General features: G+C 46.0%; 1 protein-coding gene across 1 annotated transcript; it reads right to left on the bottom strand.

Moving 5' to 3' along the window:
• Positions 1-601: 601 nt before the first annotated feature.
• On the bottom strand, positions 602-19,537 carry UTP14A (UTP14A small subunit processome component). The gene is made up of 14 exons (XM_081964059.1): positions 19,142-19,537; positions 18,048-18,121; positions 17,879-17,943; positions 16,469-16,611; positions 14,642-14,797; positions 12,880-12,999; positions 12,660-12,754; positions 11,531-11,654; positions 11,312-11,389; positions 9,661-10,012; positions 7,288-7,619; positions 4,637-4,827; positions 3,862-3,961; positions 602-2,156 (listed from the first exon to the last, which is right to left on the bottom strand). Exons 1-14 carry the CDS (start codon positions 19,214-19,216, stop codon positions 1,875-1,877), a joined length of 2,187 nt encoding a protein of 728 aa, XP_081820185.1. The 5' UTR covers positions 19,217-19,537; the 3' UTR covers positions 602-1,874.
• Positions 19,538-19,934: the final 397 nt, after the last annotated feature.

Here is a 19,934-nt window from a genome sequence, read left to right as displayed (position 1 = left end):
CCATCATTGAAGTTAATAGGCTTCAACAAAAATATGTTGCTATTTTGATGAAGCAACACATATAAAATGATGCAATGCAGTCCATTTACATGCAACTGGTTTTGTTTGCAAAATTTATCCTCTTCCTGTCACCAAGAAGGGGGAAGCTTGTAAAGATATGAAAACGTCACCTGCAGATTCCTAAAAAAACGTTGTTCCGTCTTACCCACTCCCCTTGCTAAGCATCTGAATCATCAAACCTTCCTTAAAATCATCTTCTCGGTCATAAAGGATTGGAAACTTTAGAAAAACAAACGGTTCTCGCCATGTTGACTTGTGGATCAATAAAATAAGCAAGCCGGGGAATTGTAACGACTTCAGACAACTCGTAAGGAGCAAGCGGCCTTAATTTATTTATTTTGATGTCTACGAACCTGAGCTCTGGCAAAACCCCCCCGTTTTTAAAGCCAGGCCTGCAAATTTTGAATGGCACTGATTATTATTATTTATTTATTTTTGTATCTTGTTGAGAAAATGAGAAGGAAAGAAAACACAAGCACAAATTCACCCCTGCAAAAACACACTCCTGGCATTAGAAAAAAACAGAAAGCACAATGAGACATTTTTGAAAACATATAGATCTGTTTATTAGTTGGCTGGTTCCGGTTATTTTTTAAAATTCTGTTCGATACCTGTAAAAGACCTGTGTTTCTGCAAGAAAACTTCTTATGTTTTTTCCCTTCTCTTCCTCCATGTAAATTGCAATGTTGTTTTTGGTGTTTGTGCATTACTTTTTTTCCCCTTTTCTGTCCTTCTAAAGGAAAGGGGAATTATGAGCAATAATACAGAGGCGAGTCCCTTGGACTGCAAGGCAATCCAACCGGTGAGTCCTAGAGGAGATCAGCCCTGACTGCTCTTTAGAAGGCCAGATCCTGAAGAGGAAACTCAAGTACTTTGGCCACCTAGTGAGAAGGAAGGACTCCCTGGAAAAGAGCCTCATGCTGGGAACGATTGAGGGCAAAAGAAGAAGGGGACGACAGAGAATGAGGTGGCTGGATGGAGTCACTGAAGCAGTAGGTGTGAGCTTAAATGGACTCCAGAGAATGGTAGAGGACACGAAGGCCTGGAGAAACGTTGTCCACGGGGGTCGCGATGGGTTGGATGCGACTTTGCAAGTAACAACAACAACAACAACAATACAGAGGCCTTAAACAGACAATTGAGTAAAATGTTCTATTCCTCTGACGAGAGTTGGGGTGCCATAAAGTGTTTGCATCTTCACCTTAACAGGAAGAATTAGCCTGGCAGAAGGATGGTGGTTTTTTTAACTGCTGAAAATGGTGCCTTAATCTTCTGTAAGATCTAAGGGCACCCCTTTCAGACTTTATTATGGAGTTGAAGTCCACAAGTCTTAAAGCTGTCAAGTTTGAACACCCCTGGGTTTTTTTTTCTAAAGGGTTAGGGGTGCAAGGGTCTTGTGACTTGACAGCTTTAAGACTTGCATGCTTCAAATGCCAGAGTTTCTGAGCCAACATTTTGGTTGCTAAGCAAGAGCGTTGTTAAGTGAGTTTCACCACATTTTTTACAAGTTGGCCATGCCCACCAGTCACATGACTGCCAAGCCACTCCCACAAAGCAGGCCAACCTACAGAACAGGTTCTAAAAATGTTTGAAACTCAACACTGATTGTTATGTTTGTCCTGTGTTTTGTCTTGTCTTATTTTATCTTTTCCCCCCTTGTTGTGTCTTCCTTACTGTTTTTAAAGATTAAAACATTCAATAAAAATTATATTAAAAAAAAACCAAGTAAGAAGTCCAGAGAAGAGGACATCCGTTCTGTACAGTGCCAGTAAGACGCCAATGTGCCCATTGGTCATATCAGCACAAATTCACTCCTACCGGCTTTTCTTCTTTGGGATACGGTGCGGCCGAGGCGGGCGGAGAGGGAGGGTTAACTCCAAATTTGGTTTCGCTCCAACTGCGGACCTGTCCTTTCGATGGATCAGGTTGGTGTCTTCTGCAGTGATGGGACGGATGATCTGGCCGGGCTGAGTGATGACCCGGGGGGCTGTCAGCTGTTGGAAAGCCCGTTGCGTGTTCCATGTGGAGCCCACCGGCACACGGATGCTGCGTTCAAACTGTTGCGTGCTCTCAAAGGGGAAAGGGAGCTGGTTCACCTGTGAGAGGAAAGGGATGCGTCATGGTACGCGGGAAAGACCTTGGGAGACGGGGTGCAGAGATCCTGTCTAGGGCAAGGGGGTAAAACTCAATTTTATTGAGTGTTGTGTCCTGCCAGTGGCCAGCAGAGCTGGCAGGAGATTCGGACAGTGAGGAGATTGGGGAGGAACATGGGCCAGTCCTGTAGTCTGGGGAAGGCTCTGATGAGGGCTCTGTGTTGGAGGCCGAGAGGGCGCCAGTTATCAGCTGCCTGCAGAGACTAGCACTAGCAATTGACTTATATACTAAGCCCCGTCAGGATCGAACTCCCGGCTGTGGGCAGAGTTAGCCTGCAATACTACACTTTAGCCACCGCGCCACGAGGGCTCATTCAAGCCTGCACAATATCAGAATAAGGCAACAGAGGCAAATCTGCCTTCCGAGCTAGCGATTCTTTTAAAACGTAAGTCGTTTTCATTAATTTTCCCAAGTTCCCCATTCGTAAAACACGGATACTCAGCAATGTACAGCTCAAATCTAAATTTTTAGATCGAAAACAACGGTTGACGCCCCACGTTAAGATTTAGAAATTGTTTCAGGTATTTACATAGCCCCCCCCCAAAAAAACCTTTAAAAAACTGCCCAAATTCTTGTAAATTTTTCAAAATTTCCACCCGTACAATTTTGAGTATACTTTTAGTATGATTTTTCTGGGGGAAATTATACAAGAGCCTCAAAAATTAAAAAGAAGTAGAGGAGCTGAAGTCGTGACGGAACGACGTGCAATCTCAATGCTCTGAGATTGCAGTCGATACTTTTGCCATTGGGGGGGTCCGAATTTGGACCTAAACCATCCCAAAGAGATGGTGAATAGGAAGACTACGTCTTGCTGATCTCAGGGATATCGCAAAACCTCCGAAGGAAGCAAGAGAAGATCGTCAAGCCGGTGACAAAAAATCCCGCCAAGGCTGACAAAGTCAGGGCAGCTGCAAACGGAACGATGTGGAAAGAGAAAGTGTTTCCAGCTGGTGAGGAATTTTTATTGTTTTTTAAAAAAAGATTGCCTATAAAAACTTAAAAAACCAATTCAAATTAAAGAATAGAAGAACTTAGCGGCGAATTTGATCTTTGGAATGGTCTTGGACAGTGGTTATCATATTTTTAAAATGTTATTTACATGGATTGAATCTCTGCAAATGTTTTGAAACGGAACAATTTAAAAAAAGGTTTAAATGTATTTTTTTTCCTTTAGCATTGGATTCCTATGGATTTTATTGTAGGCATATCCTAGGTGCCATATCTGTTCCTTGCATTTAGCCACTGATTGGGTACACACAATTTATTTAAACCGGGTTAAAAATGGAGCAGTTCTTATTCTAAATGGGTTTATGTTTTTGGTAGCTTCGCATGCTGGTTAAGCTCGGGCCATTCAATTCTTCTAACAATTCCTTCTATTGGCTGAACCCAGAAAAACAGGTAGTCCCAAGAGCAAATTAAGTGCTTTGTGTAAAAACCAGCGAGGGTGTGGTTTACCTGATTTGCAGTTAGCACGGCTTGTGAATCTGTCGGCTTAGTTCTGCGTTGTTGAGTTGCCAACAACTGGCTTGCTTTTAAATGGGAACCACTGTGAGATGGGGCATCTACGTCGATCAAATCAATACATCCAATGAAACGCACCAAATTTTAACGGGAAGAACCATCCTGAAAAAGGAATGTTGATCTCACCTGATGAGCTGCGGCTAAAACATTCCGCCGTTCGTTCAGCAGGACATGGGGCAGGTGCCGGTCTTTCCTTGGGGGTCCAGGCGCTGGTTTGATGAGGAACCTAATTTAATAACAGAGTTGGATAGGAATTTGGAGGTCTTCTAGTCTAACCCCCCCTCTGCTCAAGCAAGGGACCGTATATACCATTCCGGACAAATAGCAATAGAGCTTAGACTTATATATGCTTTAACAGTCCTCTCTAAGCGCTTTAGAGTCAGCATGTTGCCCCCAACAATTTGGGTTCTCATTTTACTGGCCATCTTTTCTCAGAAAGATGGAAAGCTTGAGCCCGGTTAGGATCCTTGAGGTAGTCAGGATCGAACTGCTGGCAGTTGGCAGAATTAATCTGCCATACTACATTCTAAGCACTGTACCACACACAGCTCTTGTAGAGACAGATCGATAGATTGCAATAGCCCTTAAACCTATATACCACTTCACAGTGCTTTCACAGCCCTCTCTAAGCGGTTTACAGAGTCAGCCTCTTGCCCCCAACAATCTGGGTCCTTATTTTACCAGAAGGATGGAAAGATGAGTCAACCTTGAACCTGGTGAGATCTGAACGCTTAAACTTCTGGCAGTCGGCAGGCAACAGAAGTAGCCGGCAGCACTGCACTCAAACCACTGCGCCACCGCGGCTCGTAGCTCCATTGGTTAATTGTTAGAGAAGCAAAGAGATGGAGCAGAGAACAGGGCAGGGCCCTGGACAGCCATCCCACCTCTTCCTCCAAAGTACCTTTTCTTTTTCTTTTTGCTTGGGTGCAGCCCCACGCCTCCCCACTCGCCCCATCCGGGAAGCACCAGGTCAATGGCTTTCGGTTTGCCGGCTTCTTCAGCTGCTCGCTTCTCTTTCAGGAAGTCATCCAGGACGTTGTCGCTCGCAAAAGCTTCTTGGATCATCTGCCTCTGGCTTGTGCCAGACTCCAGCTGCCCAAGGAAATAGAAACAGGCGCCGGTGAAGAAGAAGCTGCTTAGATTTTCAGTCAACAGGCAAAGGCAATGGATGAACTGCAGCTCTCTGGGTTATTTTAAATGTGATTTAAAAAAAAAAAGTTCAATGACTGAATAACTAATTCCCACAACATGTCAAACTATTTACTAAGACCGTATTACTATTTTTCTTCTCATCCTTCCTATTAACCTATCGCCTTTTCTACTTATGACTATAACCTTGTTGCTAGTATCCTTACAATTTATATTGCTATATTTAGTTTCCTAGTATGATTTTTGTTGATTGCTTATTTAGTATCTATGACTATCACGAAGTGTTGTATCTTATGATTCATGATGAATGCATTTATGATGTCTATGGTCATGATTTATCACTTATAGATTTTATGTACACTGGGAGCTTATGCACCGAAGATAAATTCCTTGTGTCCATTCACACTTGGCCAATAAAAATTCTATTCTATTCTATTCTATTCTATTCTATTCTATTCTATTCTATTCCTTATTCCTATTCCTTATTCCAATATTCTATTCTATTTTGTGCTATGCTATGCTACTCTATTCCTTATTCCAATACCTTATTCCAATATTCTATTCTATTCCATTCCATTCTATTTTATTCGATGCTATGCTATGCTATTCCTATTCCTACTCTAATTCCTTAGTCTAATTCTAATTCTGGGAGGCTTAGAACTTGCTATCATGATCCTGTTGGACCCTGAAAAGGTATGGAATGCAGCAAATAAAATTATTTGGGGGGGTCTTTTCTCTCCATACATCTCTGTCCCACGTAAGCTAAAAAAATAAACGTTACAAGGGATCCTTATATTGATGTTAAATAGATAACATCATCAGTGCTGATCAGAGCCCTGATGACGTTACCTAGTTTGGTCAGGAAACGCCTGCAAGAAAACGTCCATGCTCAGAGACCACCAAGGACCCCTCATGGCAACCCTGAGCCACAAATATTCTCCTTTGTATTAATAAATGTTAAGAAGCAGGCTCTGATTTATCTTGGGGGCAAATTGTTTTATCTAGTTTTATTCTGCCCAGATTGTCCGTCCTTCCTTCCTTCCTTCCTTCCTTCCTTCCTTCCTTCCTTCCTTCCTTCCTTCCTTCCTTCCTCCCTCCCTCCCTCCCTCCCTCCCTCTCTTCCTTCCGTGCCCTTTGATTAATCCCTGCAGGGTTATTTTGGCAACATTTCCAAAGTAGTTTGTCCTTGCCACCGCCTCCTCCTCCTTCCTAAGGCAGGGAGAGAGTGACTGGCCCAAGGTCACTCAGCTGCCTTTCCTGTCAGAGGTGAGACTAGGCAGCTGGAGTAAAACTCACCGTCTCTTGGTTTATAGCCTAGTGCCATGATGGTGAACCTGTGGCACTGGGAGCCATGCCTGAGGGCATGCGAGGCGTTCCCCAATGTCAGCTCGAGAACACATGTGCACGCTCGCCAGCTAAGTTTCGGCCTTCCGGAGGGTGGGGGCAGGCTGTTTTTGCCCTCCCCAGGCTTCAAGAAGTTGGTTTTGAACTTCCCATTGGGCTCGTTTTTCACCATCCACCGATTCTGCAGGCTTTCCTGAAGCCTGTGGAGGGTGAAAAGTGGCCCAACGGGCCTACCGAACGTCTGGAGGTTTCAGTGAGGCCTGCGCGCATGCGCGCGGGGGGGGGGAGGACATTGCATTATGGGTGTGGGCGTTCACGCACAATGCTAACGTGCTCACGCACACCCTTTTGGCACCCGAGCAGAAAAACGTTTGCCATCACTGACCGTTTTCACTGGCAGAGGGCTAGCAAAACAAATTAAAAACAAAACGGGAAATGTTTCCCCTTTTGCCTCTGAGCATGGAAGAAGGGACAGGAAAGGAGAAATGGACAGAAGAAAGGCAAAGAAATAGGAGGAAAAATGGGAAGAGAGCGAGGAAGGAAAAATAAGGAAAGAAGGGAAGGAAAAAGAGAGGAAAATGAAGGGGGAAGGAAAAAGAAGAGAAGGAAGGAAGGTTATAATGAGAGGGAGGGTCTCCCTCATTATAGAGAGCAAAGAAGGAAAAATAAGGAAAGAAGGGAAGGAAAAAGAGAGGAAAATGAAGAGGGAAGGAAAAAGAAGAGCAGGAAGGAAGGTTATAATGAGAGGGAGGGTCTCCCTCATTATAGAGAGCAAAGAAGGAAAAATAAGGAAAGAAGGGAAGGAAAAAGAGAGGAAAATGAAGGGGGAAGGAAAAAGAAGAGAAGGAAGGAAGGTTATAATGAGAGGGAGGGTCTGAAGGAAGTCATGCCTTAGCACTTGGCCACCACAGATCCCCCTCCCCCCAATATGAGTTATGTTGAGCCGGCCACACCCCCTGGCCACGCCCAAGGTCAACCCTGATGTAGCCTTCAATGAAATCAAGTTTGACACCACTGCTCTACCTCAATGGGCTGCCCTCCTTCCCCACTGATGCTCACCTCATCCTGCACAGCAGTAGGCACAAGCGGGCACTGTGTGGCATGCGGTGCCCCCACAAGGACCGCCTTGAGATCAATCAGGGTCTGTTGCTTGGCTGACTTCTTGGACTTGCTGATCTGGGGCTGCAGCAGGGAATCGGCGCCCACTGACTGGGCGGGCTGGGTCTCTTTGAGTTGCAGCATCTCGTCATCTTGGGGAACATCTTCCGGCTCCAGGCCCTCTTCAAGATCCTCCAGGGTACGGATCCGTTTCAGCTTCTCACTCAGGAAGGGCTGCTCCCCTGATGGGGGGCTCGGCGGAGCCTCTGGTGGCACCTCTCCATGGCCAGGTTCTGGACCAGAAGAATCAAGATAGTATGAATAAGAGGAAAAGACTATTCTGACCGAGGCTTCCCAAGAGCATGAAGCAAATTCTTGGTCCTGATCAAAACCCCTTTTCTTAATTGACTGTGAATTCTGCTCATTCATATCCAGCAAAGTCTTTCAAGGGAGGATTTACTGTCACAGACCTTATCTGGCTTGGAGAGCTGAGAGGCCAATATCTGCAAAACTTGGCAAGGAGTCTCGGAGAGTCACAAACCAATTAAGCGAACTCATTGTCTCCTGCAAACTCCACTCCCCCTTTGCTCCCTTTTTATTTCCTCTGGGAGGGACCATTCATCCTCTACCTGTGGCCTTACTCCCAAGTCGACCCCTGTTCTTTAGCTGTTACCTTCAGTGTGGCAACTCTGCGCATGCGCACACTGGGAACAGGCTCAGGTTGTTCTTCTGCATCACTGATGTCTGACTCTGAAGGCAGCTGATAACTGGCATACGGCCCTCGCCCCCTCTCTGCCTCTGACACATAGCCCTCATCAGAGCCTTCCCCAGACTCCAGGACTGGCCCATCTTCCTCCCCAACCTCCTCATTGTCCGAATCCGCTGCAAGCTCTGTTGGCCACTGTTGTGCCACAACAAAGATTGCCAGGGCGGACTAAAGCAAAACTCCATTTCAGATAGGTTCACACGTGCTAGGACAGGGGTGTCAAACTCAATTTCGTTGAGGGCCGCATCAGTATTGTTTGACCTCAAGTGGGTGCAGGGGGGGGCGTGGCCAGGGTGGGCATGGCCAGCTTGATGTCACTCATGTCAGGGGTGCCTGTGATGGCCCGAGTACTCTGCCAATGAAAACGGGCTCCCGAGCTCTTTGGCTGCGATGGCCTCCCGCAATCCTCTGCCAGTGAAAAGGGAGCTTCATTTTTCTGGCCGAGACACCCCGGGCCGGTCCTTTGCTGTTTCCAGGAGCCCCCGTGGGCCAGATCTAAGCTTCCCCCCACCCCGGGCCTTGAGTTTGACACCCTTGTGCTTGGATAACACGGGAATCGCTTATCTTTGCAGGATAAACACCCCTGATTAACCCAAATCGCCCCGATGGTCTGGGTTGGGTAAATCCAGCATGGTTCACAATGGTATGAAGGAATGACCTTGGGAGACAGAAGGGAAGAGCTGCAGACAACGCAAGGGTCAGAGCGGAGCCCACAGAAGGAGTGGGGGCATAGGAAACAACTCATTAACATTAACAACTGTTAATGTCACCTTATGCAATAGAGTAGGCATACTTCATCTGGCTGTGCTTCTTGCCTAGATTATCTCATAAGGCTGACACAAGTATGTTGTTGTCTAGTTGTGCAAACGCTCAGGCACCTAAACTAGCCAGCTACCTTCTAGCCTACTGCACCGTGCAAAGCAAGTCGAAATACACCTGATATAGGGTTCTATAAAGCAACCCAGTTGGCTCAGGATGTGCAGGTAAACTAGGGAAGGGGTCAGCAACCCGCAGCTCTGGAGCCGCATGTGGCCCTTACATCCCTGCGCTGCGGCTCCCTGTCGCCGGTTGGTAAAAGGAAAAAGGACGCAGCGCTAGGAGGAGACTCTATGGTGAGGGAACTGGACTTCCGGTCAGCAGACGAAAAAGGACGCAGTACTCGGAGGAAACTCTCGGTCTTTCGGTTGGCTCCAGAATTGAACGGCGGGCTTCCGGTTATCACCTTTGTGGCTCTTTGAGTGTTTAAGGTTGCCGACCCCTGAACTAGGGGGTCATATAATGTGCAAACCACGCCAGAGAGCGCACAAGTATCAGTGAAGGGAAATGTGCAGATTTCCACTTGCCATCTAACATGCCTCACTCAAGACCAACCTGATCAAAACTTTAGTTCGCCAATATCTGATGGAGGCCAACAGATTCTCTAGCCCAGGTACAAATTGATGGTGCATGGCTGAGGAATTCTGGGAGTTGGAGTCCCTACGTCTTAAAAGTTGCAAAGTTTGGTGACCCCTGAAATAGAGGACTCCCAAGATATGAGCGAAGGTTTTCTGGATACTTTGGCAACTCACCTTGAAGCTCAGCCCCACCTTGCTGAGATTTCAGGCTCTGCCACTGAGCGTCAGAACCTTGAGATGGGTCCTTCTCGTTGGCCATGAGTGGCTCTTCTCCTTCTTCCTCGCTCTCTTCGCTGTCTTCTGCTGGAAGACTTGGCTTCTCCTTGGCTTCTGCAGGACTTTTTCCTAACATCCAGGGGTTGTTGGAAGCCATTCCAAGATGCCTCTCATTGACCACATCTGGAACAAGATCTTTCTCTGCTTCAGGGTTGTCACCTACGTCTTCCTCTTCGCTTTCTGAGGCTGGAGGGACCTTCTTGGTTAGTTCTTTGTTCTGAGCCAGTTGCTCTTGCATAGCTTGCCTAGCCTGGAAATAAAAAAGGCAGAAATCACCATGTAGCAGCCAAATATATATTTGTGTGTGTGTGTGTGTGTGTGTGTGTGTGTTGTATTTGTGCTGATAAAAAGGCAACATTAAAAATATGGTTTTCTGCCTGGATGGTCTCCTGTAGTGAGCCGATAGACAGAAAGGGGGAGTAGTGAGTTCCCTCCCAAAATTGGGCTTACCAGGGGTTGTAACACACACACACACACACACACACACACACACAAAGCAGGCCTCACTTTTGACTTCATTGTTTTTATCTACATATTCAGAGATCACCAACCCAAACCAGGAACGAAAAAGGAACAAGAAGCAAAACACAACTTGTGCAGGACACCAAAAATGTATCCTAGCTGATATGCTGGGCCAACATGTAATTTATAAAGCACGTTTTTGGCCCGGTATCTACTAGGGATGAGGTGTTAAACAGTAAAACGTTTGTCATCTGGTATTCCTACAACCTCCAAAGTCAGAAATTCCAGCAAAAAGCAGGCATCAATGATGAACCAGTACAGAGTTACTTTTTCTTAGACAATTTTCTCTTTTGGAATGGGTTTTCACCCCTTTCTTGAGAAGAATGTAGAAATACTGGGACTACATTTAATAGCAATAGCAGTGAGACTTATATACCGCTTCGTAGTGTTTTGCAGCCCTCCCTAAGCAGTTTAGAGGGTCAGCATCTTGTCCCCAACAATCTGGCTCTTCATTTTACTAACCTCAGAAGGATGGAAGGCTGAGTCAACCTTGAGCTGGTCAGGATTGAACTCCTGGCAGTTGGCAGAATTAGCCTGCAATATTGCATTCCAACCACACCACCACTATGGCTCTTATATAGCAAGAACACTTATATACCACTTTGTAGTGCCTTACACTACACTTCTCTAAGCAATTTACAGAGTCAGGGTATTTCCCCAATGAGCAAGTCAGAATCGAATTCCTGCAGTTGGCAGAATTAGTGTGCAATATTGCATTCTAACCACTACGGCTCTTATACACCAATAGCAATAGCACTTAGACTTATATACCGCTTCACAGTGCTTCACAGCCCACCTTAATAGGTTTACGGAGCCTCTTGCGCCCAACAATCTGGGTCCTCATTTTATTAACCCCAGAAGGATGGAACACTGAGTCAACCTTGAGCTGGTCAGAAACGAAGTGTCAAACTGCTGACAGTCGGCAGTCAGCAGAATTAGCCTGCAGTACTGCACTCTAACCACTGCGCCACCACACAACTTAACATCTTAAGAAGTTCAGATGAAACCTTCTCCGATGCTCTCTCACCTGGAGGTCATACTTTGCCATAAGGACAGTTGACTTGGCCCACCTGCCCTTATTCTGGTGTTTGAGGCTCATCCTCTCCTGTAGAAAAAAAAGACAGAACGGTCAGCATAACGGAGATTTGGTGTCCCCCCCCCCCCCAAAACCAAGAAGGCCTGCATGATTATCTCCAAACAGAGAGTCCTCTCATTTCAGCTTTGCTGGGAAGAAGACCAGCCTGACCTCAATCCGTGCTTTCTCGATCTTCTCCAGCTGTTCCAGGGCAGCCTCCGGGTTGCATTTCCGCAGGGTCTCAAACTCCTGCAGGACCTTCCGACTCTTCCCCTTCCTAACCATTTTGTGAAACCTGGGGGTGAGAAGGAGAGGAATGCCATGGAGGTAATCAACCAAGTTGTGAAGGAAGAGTCGCCGCCACTTCTGGATTCGAGAAAGTCAACACAAGCCAAGTGGACAAAGCACTGAAGGAGGGCCAGGAGAACCCCTTGTCCTCCGGATGTTTTTATATATTACATCTCCCAACACACAGGTTGTCCTCGACTTATAACTGTAATGGAGCCTACAGAACCAACAGAAATTGTACTCGTGTGACTGTGGGATCCTGAAACAGCCATAAACACAGGCTGGATGCTAAGTACCGTGTTTTTCTCTTCTACATTCTACATTCTACATTCTACATTCTACATCCTATTCTATTCTATTCTATTCTATTCTATCCTGTTCTATTCCACTCTATTCCATTCCATTCTATTCTATTCTCTTTTCTATTCTCTTTTCTATATTCTCTTCTCTTCTAATTCTCTTCTATATTCTCTTCTCTTCTATACTCTATGCCACCAGTGGTGGCGAATCTTTTCGGCACCAAGTGCCCAAACAGAAATGTGTGTGCCAGGGCACCAAAAACCTGAACACCAGCTGGCTGGCGTGGACATGCCTGTTTTTTGGGCATTTTTGAGACCTTTTTGGCCTAAAAAACGGCCTGCTTTTTTTACCGTTTTGGTTTTTTTTTTCCAAGCTGTTTTTGGACCATTTTCTGGCTGGTTTTTGGACAGTTTTCAAGCTGTTTTTCCGGACATTTTCTAGAGGGTTTTTCGTGCCATTTTTTGGGCTGTTTTCCGGCACTCCAGCACCCGCGAAGACCACCTGGTGCATTGGAAACCATAAGAGCAGGCGACAACGGTGCGCGTACCCACAGAGAGGGCTCTGTGTGCCACCTCTGGCACGTATGCCATAGGTTCGCCATCACGGCTCTACACTCTATTCTCTTCTCCTCTTCTACCTGCCCCATTCCAGGGAAGCACCAGTTCCTTACATCGCAACGCCTTCCCACCTGTGGCATTCCAACGCTGCTTACTTTTTACTCTTTATTTTCCCTTCCCGTCGGGCTTTTGCTTCGTAATAGGACTGCAAGGCCCGGGCCCTCTGGAGCTCCATTCTGCGCAGCTTAGCCTGGAATAGATGGAAGAAGCACAGAAGAGCTGGCTGGAAGTTCCGTGAGGTCCCAGCGGAGTCAAGCGTGACAGGACAGGCAAGGTGAAGAAGGATGGGATAGGCTCAGCCAGGTCAAGGTTTACCTCTTCCAGGCTCATGGCTTTCAACGAGACTTTTTCCTGGGGGGTCAAAAGCGGATCCTTCACCGGCTGCTGGGCTTTGTGGAGAAGGCTGAAGATCTCGTGCTCCAAGGGGGTCCGTGCCTGCAAAGGGGACATGTAGGACATAAAACCACGTATGTTCAGGCTAGGTTTGATGGAAGTTGATGAAACCAGAAAGGTGGCTGCTGTTGTTGAAGGCAGACTACAGAAAGGTATGGGACTATCTTGGTGGTTTTTAAAGTTAGCTTAAAGTAGGATCCCGGTGCACTGGGAGATGACTGAGTGACCAAGAAGTGTATAGTATCTGTTCCTTTAAATTGACTGAAGTTAAGAAAGTTGGAGATAATCAAAATATTACAGATATAGTCCTTGACTTTTGACCATTCAAAGACCTACTACGGGCCTACTTATGAACTGGATTCGAAGTGACAATGGTCTCTCTTTCTCCTCTCTCTCTCTCTCTCCTTCCCTCCCTCTTTCACACACACACAGAGTCATGCAACTGAACATCGGGCAGCCCCAAACGTGCTTCTTCAGGAGGCAACTGGACTTTCTTGCTTTTCTTTTGAAGACGGTTTCCCTTCTCATCCAAGAAGCTTCTTCAGCTCTGACTGGATGGTTGGGAAGGGAAGGATTAATGCCCCATGCAGACTTCCATTCCCCCTTCCCCCCATCCAGCCAGAGCTTAAGATGAGACGCGAAACGTCTTCAAAAGAAAAAACAAACAAACAAGAAAGTCCAGTTGCTTCCTGAAAAAAAAAGCACCTTTGGGAGAACCATGACCTGGATGACTGAGAATCTCTACAGACTTTCCGGGCACTTGGCAACATGGCCACATTTATGGATTAGTATCATGGGAAAATCCAGCCAAGTGGTGAAATTACTCTGTGATAAAAACCAGGAGATTGGGAGCTCTAGTCTTGTCTTAAGATATGGAAGCTACATGGGTGACTGTGAGCCAGTCATTCTCTTTCTGCCCTAGACAGAAGACAAGAACAAGCTGTTTCCAAAATGTTGTCCCAAAATTGCAGGGGCTTTTTCAGGTAGTTGCCTGGAGTAAAGTCTGACTTAAAGAAAAAAAAAAGAAAGAAAAAATAAGAAGCACAATCGCAACTCAACTTCCGGTATAAATGGAACCAACCTCTCTCATTTGCTGAATCACGGGCTAGGAAAAGCATGGCAAAATGGTCAATGCAGCACAGGTAGCAGTACAATCCTCTGAAGTCTGCTATCGAGCGCATGCTTTGTGTGCCTGAGGCACAGCGCTAAAAAAAGGAACATTTGGAAGCCTTCCGAGTCTGCAAAGGTAAGTAGAACGGGAGGGATCCGCTGTGCCACGTGATTTACATTAGCTAGAAAGCAGGAAATCTGACGACTCTAGCTAATATAAATCATGCGTCACAGCTGATCGTTGCCAACCTGATCGTCGGGAATACCGGCTTGCCCGAACCGGTAGCATTTTTTACTACCGGCTCGGATGAATCATATCCGAACCAGTACCATTTCGCCCCTGAGCACAGCGTATATCCTAGGGCAGTGTTTCTCAACCTTGGCAATTTGAAGATGTCCGGACTTCAACTCCCAGAATTCCCCAGCCAGCGAATGCTGGCTGGGGAATTCTGGGAGTTGAAGTCCGGACATCTTCAAGTTGCCAAGGTTGAGAGACACTGTCTTAGAGGATTACCACATTGCTGCAGCTAGAACAGGTCGACTTGAACGATCATAGGCTCCAAATAACACTGACCTGCCAACCCGATATCACTTCCTCGATGGGCACAATGCTCACGCTCTCCTGCTGAAGCGGGAAGATCAGCTGCTCCGCCCGGCGATTCTGCTTCACGACGGGATCCCATTTGTTCAGCGCTTCGGCCGTCTGAGTGTAAGCAGCTTCCCTGACCACCTGCCGACAAACAGGATACTCATGGGCCCCCGATGGTCAAAGCATTCCATTAAGGAGACATTTACAAGGGTCAATTACAGAAACTCATTTCCGGCAGCAGACAAAAGGCATTTTGCTGCCCTTTTTTTTTTTACATTCCGAATTTAATTATTTGATTCTTGTTTTTGTTTTATTATATATATATATATATTTATATATAGTTTTAGTTTTATAATATGTACTAGCTGGAAACATGGGCTTTACGACGAAACTATGATGGGGCAATGCAGGAGAAATCCAGTTCAATCCATTGGCTCAGTGGTAGTCGGTGACTGAAACACATAAGGGAATATTGCTCCCGCTGTTGACTCCGGAAGCAGCTTCTTAGGTGGAAGGCGTAGACATTTTGGTGAGATACCGACGTTTAGTAATGTAAGGAGCCCCAGACCGCTCCTGAGTGAACGAGTGGAACGTCTGCCAGTTTGAACTGAGGTAAAGGAATGTGAGGCAACTGGCAGTTGGAACAGAGTTCTTTTCAGGTGGGGAGGGGGAGTAGAACTCCTTAGCATCAGAACATGTTAATTACTGTATAAGAAATACTAATGATCTGATGGTCATTTCGAAAAAATCCTTTCTTAGGGAGCACCTGGAAGCCAAGAGGAAAATACATGCCAAATTTCAAGTTTGTAGGCTTTACAGTTCTGGAGATTTCATGATGAGTGAGTGGTACTTGGCTTTTATATATAGAGATTCACAGTTTTTGTTTTTTATCTAAGCGTACACTACACCAGAGTCTACTAAAAAAGGCTTTTTAGAGAGCAGCAAGAGAGGCTAGAATCTGTTTAAATGTGGTAACGATTTCTACAGCATGGGAAAAATACCTCTTTAGAAGTTCCCTACACAAACATACGGTTGAAGCTGTCAGTGTAGTTATTCATGAACTGGAATAGGGCTTAGTAACAAGGTCAGCCAATGGGAGCTGAAATTTGCTGGAGAAAGCTAGGAGCCTGGGTGTGGCTTAGCTCTGCAGCTCTGAGTCTGTGCTGAGCTCAAAACTAGTCTGCTGCTCTGAACTCCCCCCAGATATTAGAACTACTACCGACTTCCGCTCCTTCCGACAAAAACTTAAGACTCACCTGTTCCGATTAGCCGGCCTGGCCCATTTATAGTTTTACTCTTACCTCCTGGTGGATATTTTATTTTGGGATAGTTTTTAGGGTAAATGTTTTTATAATTTTTTTAAATTTTAATCTAACTTAACTAAATTGTACAGTGAATCATTCCTCCTCGAGTCCTATATTTAATTTATTTATTTTGTATTTATACCATGTATATTTATTGTTCAATTATTTTAATATGCCTGTACACCGCCCCGAGTCTCTTTTGAGAGAGGGGCGGTCTAGAAATTGAATAAAGTTAAAGTTAAGTTAAGTGAACTGAAACTGTTATGTCCTCTGCCTATGTTTGCTTGTATTTGCTACCACTTGGAAGACCTGATTTTGGTATTGTATATTTACTTCATGTGTTGTTTTATACATGAAGAGAAGTTAATGAACCCTGCTGAATCAGTTACCCGTGTGTGCTTTCTGGATGTGATTGCTGCTGCAAACTCTGACAGAACCCATCACGCAGAATGCAAATTCCTACCAACAACAGATACCATAAGTAATGATACTCTCCTTCTCAACTTACCCGTTCGGTGTCCTCCTTACTAAGTGGGATTTCAGTCGGTTTTTTCTGCTGGGCTTTCTTCAGCTGTTTCTCAACGGGGCGCAGAGCTGGCACAGCAGAAACTGGTTGCAGGAGCTCCGAGAGCTGGACTTTCTCACTGGCACCTGCAAAAGGCCATGATATTTCTCAGTCGGGAATGTCGACGTCCACACTGTTATTCTACACACAACTTTCACAGTTACGGCCTTTGAAGCATCCCCATGAATGTGTGTTCAAAATTCAGACGGTTGGCAAAGTGAACTCATACGTATGACCGTTGCTGTGTCCCAAGGTCATGCGATCACTCTTTGTGACCTTCTGACAAGCCAAGTCAACGGGGAAGCCAGAGTTATTCAACAATAACTGGGTTACTAACTTAGATCAACCGCAGTGATCCACTTCGCAGCGGTGGCAAGCAAGGTCGTAAAATGGGGCAAAACTCACTTATTTATTTTATTTTATTTATTTTAATCTGTCAACAAGTACAAGGAAACAAGCGGGAAAAACATATGAAAAAAATGGCACACATAAATGGATAAAAATAAGCAAAGCATAGCCATAAACACATAAAAAGAGTACATATAAATATAATATAATAAATATAATATATAAATGGACAGGGATGGTAGGCACGCTGGCATGCTTACGCCCCTAAATGCTTCACTTAGCAACAGAAATTTTTGAGGCTCAATTGTGGTCACAAGAGGACTACCTATAGACTTGTGGAGTAAAAATTTTGCTATGTGGTCCTTAGGACTTGATGGTACATAATCAAAAGGTATTGTATGGATTTAACAGGAGCTGTTCTAACCCAAGCTTCCCAAGAACATGAAGCAAACTCCTTGTCCCCACAAAAAAAAACCTTTTTATTAATTTGCTGTGAATTCTGCTCATTCACATCCAGCGAAGTCTTTCAAGGGAGGATTTACAGTCACAGACCTTATCTGGCTTGGAAAGCCGCCAGGCCGATATCTGCAAAACTTGGCAAGGAATCTCAGAGAATCAGGAACCAATGAAGTGAACTAATTGTCTCTGCAAACTCCACTCCCCTTTCGCTTTTTTATTTCCTCTGGGAGGGGCCATTCATCATCCACCTGTGGCCTTACTCCCAAATCGACCCCTGTTCTTTAGCTGTTCCCTTCGTCTGGCAACTCTGCACATGCACACACTGGGAACAGGCTCCAACTGTTCGTCTGCCTCACTGACTCTGAAGGCAGCTGATAACTGGCATACGGCCCTGGCCCTCTCTCTGCCTCCAACACAGAGCCCTCATCAGAGCCTTCCCCAGACTCCAGGACTGGCCCAGGTTCCTCCCAACCTCCTCAAGGTCTGAATCTGCTGCCAGCTCCGCGGGCCACAACAGAAGCAAATAAATAAAGAAAGAAATCTCACCTCCACCACCCACGTCAAATTCTGAAATCTGCGCGCTGGCCTCAGTACGTTCAACCTTTCGGCGTCTGCAGGAATGACAGTAACCAACTTGTTAGTGGGAAAGGATTTCATGGTAACCTTTGAGGATGGTTTGTTCTCAGCCTCCCTCACCAAGGACTTTCTCTCTTACCGCTTCCCACCAACCAAGGCGGTGAGGGCATCTACCAGTTGCCGGTGCTTCTTAGCTGCCCCTTCCTCGTCCACCTAGGGAACAAAAAGACTCCCAATGAGCAAGAACCCATCAGGTTAACATTTTACCAAGTTATAAAATATTGTAAAATACAAAATGCAAAAAGTAAATATGACTGGGTGGGAGTGGCCAACTTGTAAAATGTGGTGAAACTCACTTAACGCTCTTGCTTAGCAACCAAAACGTTGGCTCAGAAACTCTGGCATTTGAAGCACGCAAATCTGTCAAGTTACAAGACCCTTGCGCCCCTACCCCTTCAAACTTGACAGCTTTAAGACCTGTGGACTTCAACTCCCAGAATTCCTCCTCTCGCTCTTCATCTTGATGATGTGCAGACGGGCGGGGGGAGGGAGCTGGAACCGGTTCTAAATGGCACTGTAGATTTGTGGAACCTCTTCTATAGAAGACGTTAGAACTGGCAGGAACCCACCCATGGAATGGAAGTATCCTTCCATTTTTATTGCATAGAATAAGTCTTGGTGTGGTCAACATATATATTAAGCAGATGAAAGTAACAGAATTTGTGGATCAAGGTGGCAGGAAAGGTCGTAAAACAGGACAAAATTCACTTAACCCATTTATCCCTCAGCGGCATAGATTCTGGGCTCCAATTAGAATTAGAATTCTTTATTGGCCAAGTGTAACTGGGCACACAAGAAATTTGCCTTTGGTGCATTAGATTTCAGCGTACATAAAACATGGAAGTGATAAATCATGGAAATGTGGCCGTAAGTCAAGAACTACTTGTATTTAAACCGTTATAGAGTATCAGTAGCATACTAACTTTTATGTAATAGGACATCCCTCCCCGCCCCCTCTAACATGCTACAGTGGTAAAACTTCCCAATTCACTCATTAAAAGCAGGAAAAGGCAGCCATCTGCCGTCGCTGGTGGAAATGCATCCTTGCCGCTTATCCGATCCCGTGCAGAGAACGAGTCAATTAAATCAAAACTTCCAGAATCAGAAGAGAGTCGGGGAACGATAACCGAAGCCAGAAGGCACCCCAAAGGATCTTCTCTTGGAAAAGCTCACCTCTTCCACCTCGTCCTCCTCCTCGCTCGGGATCAGCTCCCTCTCGGAGGGATCTTCCTCTTCCATAGCCTCCATGGCGGGCACTAGGGTTGGACTAGATGACCTTCAAGGTCCCTTCCAACTCTGTTAATCCTGTTAATTTCCTGCTAACCACCTTTCCTTGCCAAACAGGATACAGAACACGTGTTGAGTCCTCTCCGCCGTAAAGCGCGCAGGCAGTTCCGCCTTTGAGGCCAGACTTTTGCAGCAGTTCCGCCCTTTTCCCCCTTTGGAATTACAGTACAGGGGCCGCTCTTGTCCTGTGCGGATACGCCCCAAGGGTATTTACATATGGTAATTATTTAAATCGTATGCAAATTGGCAATGATACCCATTCTCAGACGTTGGGAAAGGGCTCTGGTAAAGACTTCCTCCAACCTTATTCCGATTGCAGGGCGAGGTCCCGGGCAATGTAATAACCAGGTGGGCGGGGCTACCGCTGACCGCGCCACCCCTTTGGAATCTGGGCCACCGTGCGGGGGGGGAGGGCGCTGCTTCCCAGAGCCAATGAACTGTAGGAATTCAACGTCGGCCCCACCCATCCATTTCGATTAGTTGACGCGAGAGAAAAAAAATCGTTTCAGCTCTTAGCCCCGCCCACTAGACGGCTCGCCCCGCCGCTCTTCCCAAATGACGGGCCGCCCGACCAATAAAAAGGCTGCCTTCGGGGCCAAGAGGGCGGGTTCGAGTCTCCACACAACATCAGAGTCTGCCTGAGGGGACGAAGTCCGCCTCTTTTTTTTCCCTTTCTTTT

The sequence above is a fragment of the Natrix helvetica genome (genome assembly GCF_964273705.1).
Source record: "Natrix helvetica genome assembly, chromosome: 11".
NCBI classification, from domain to species: Eukaryota; Metazoa; Chordata; class Lepidosauria; order Squamata; family Natricidae; genus Natrix; species Natrix helvetica.
This window is presented reverse-complemented; position numbering and strand designations above follow the sequence as displayed.

What these genes read in the sequence shown, in the direction of transcription:
- UTP14A (XM_081964059.1), bottom strand. Translation starts at nt 19,216, where the DNA reads ATGGAGGCTATGGAAGAGGAAGATCCCTCCGAGAGGGAGCTGATCCCG. An exon ending in AAGCCATGAGCCTGGAAGAG is followed by an intron (nt 12,755 to 12,879) that starts GTAAACCTTGAC and finishes CATCTATTCCAG; the next exon opens with GCTAAGCTGCGCAGAATGGA. An exon ending in AGGTGGGGCTGAGCTTCAAG is followed by an intron (nt 7,620 to 9,660) that starts GTGAGTTGCCAA and finishes CTTCTGGTCCAG; the next exon opens with AACCTGGCCATGGAGAGGTG.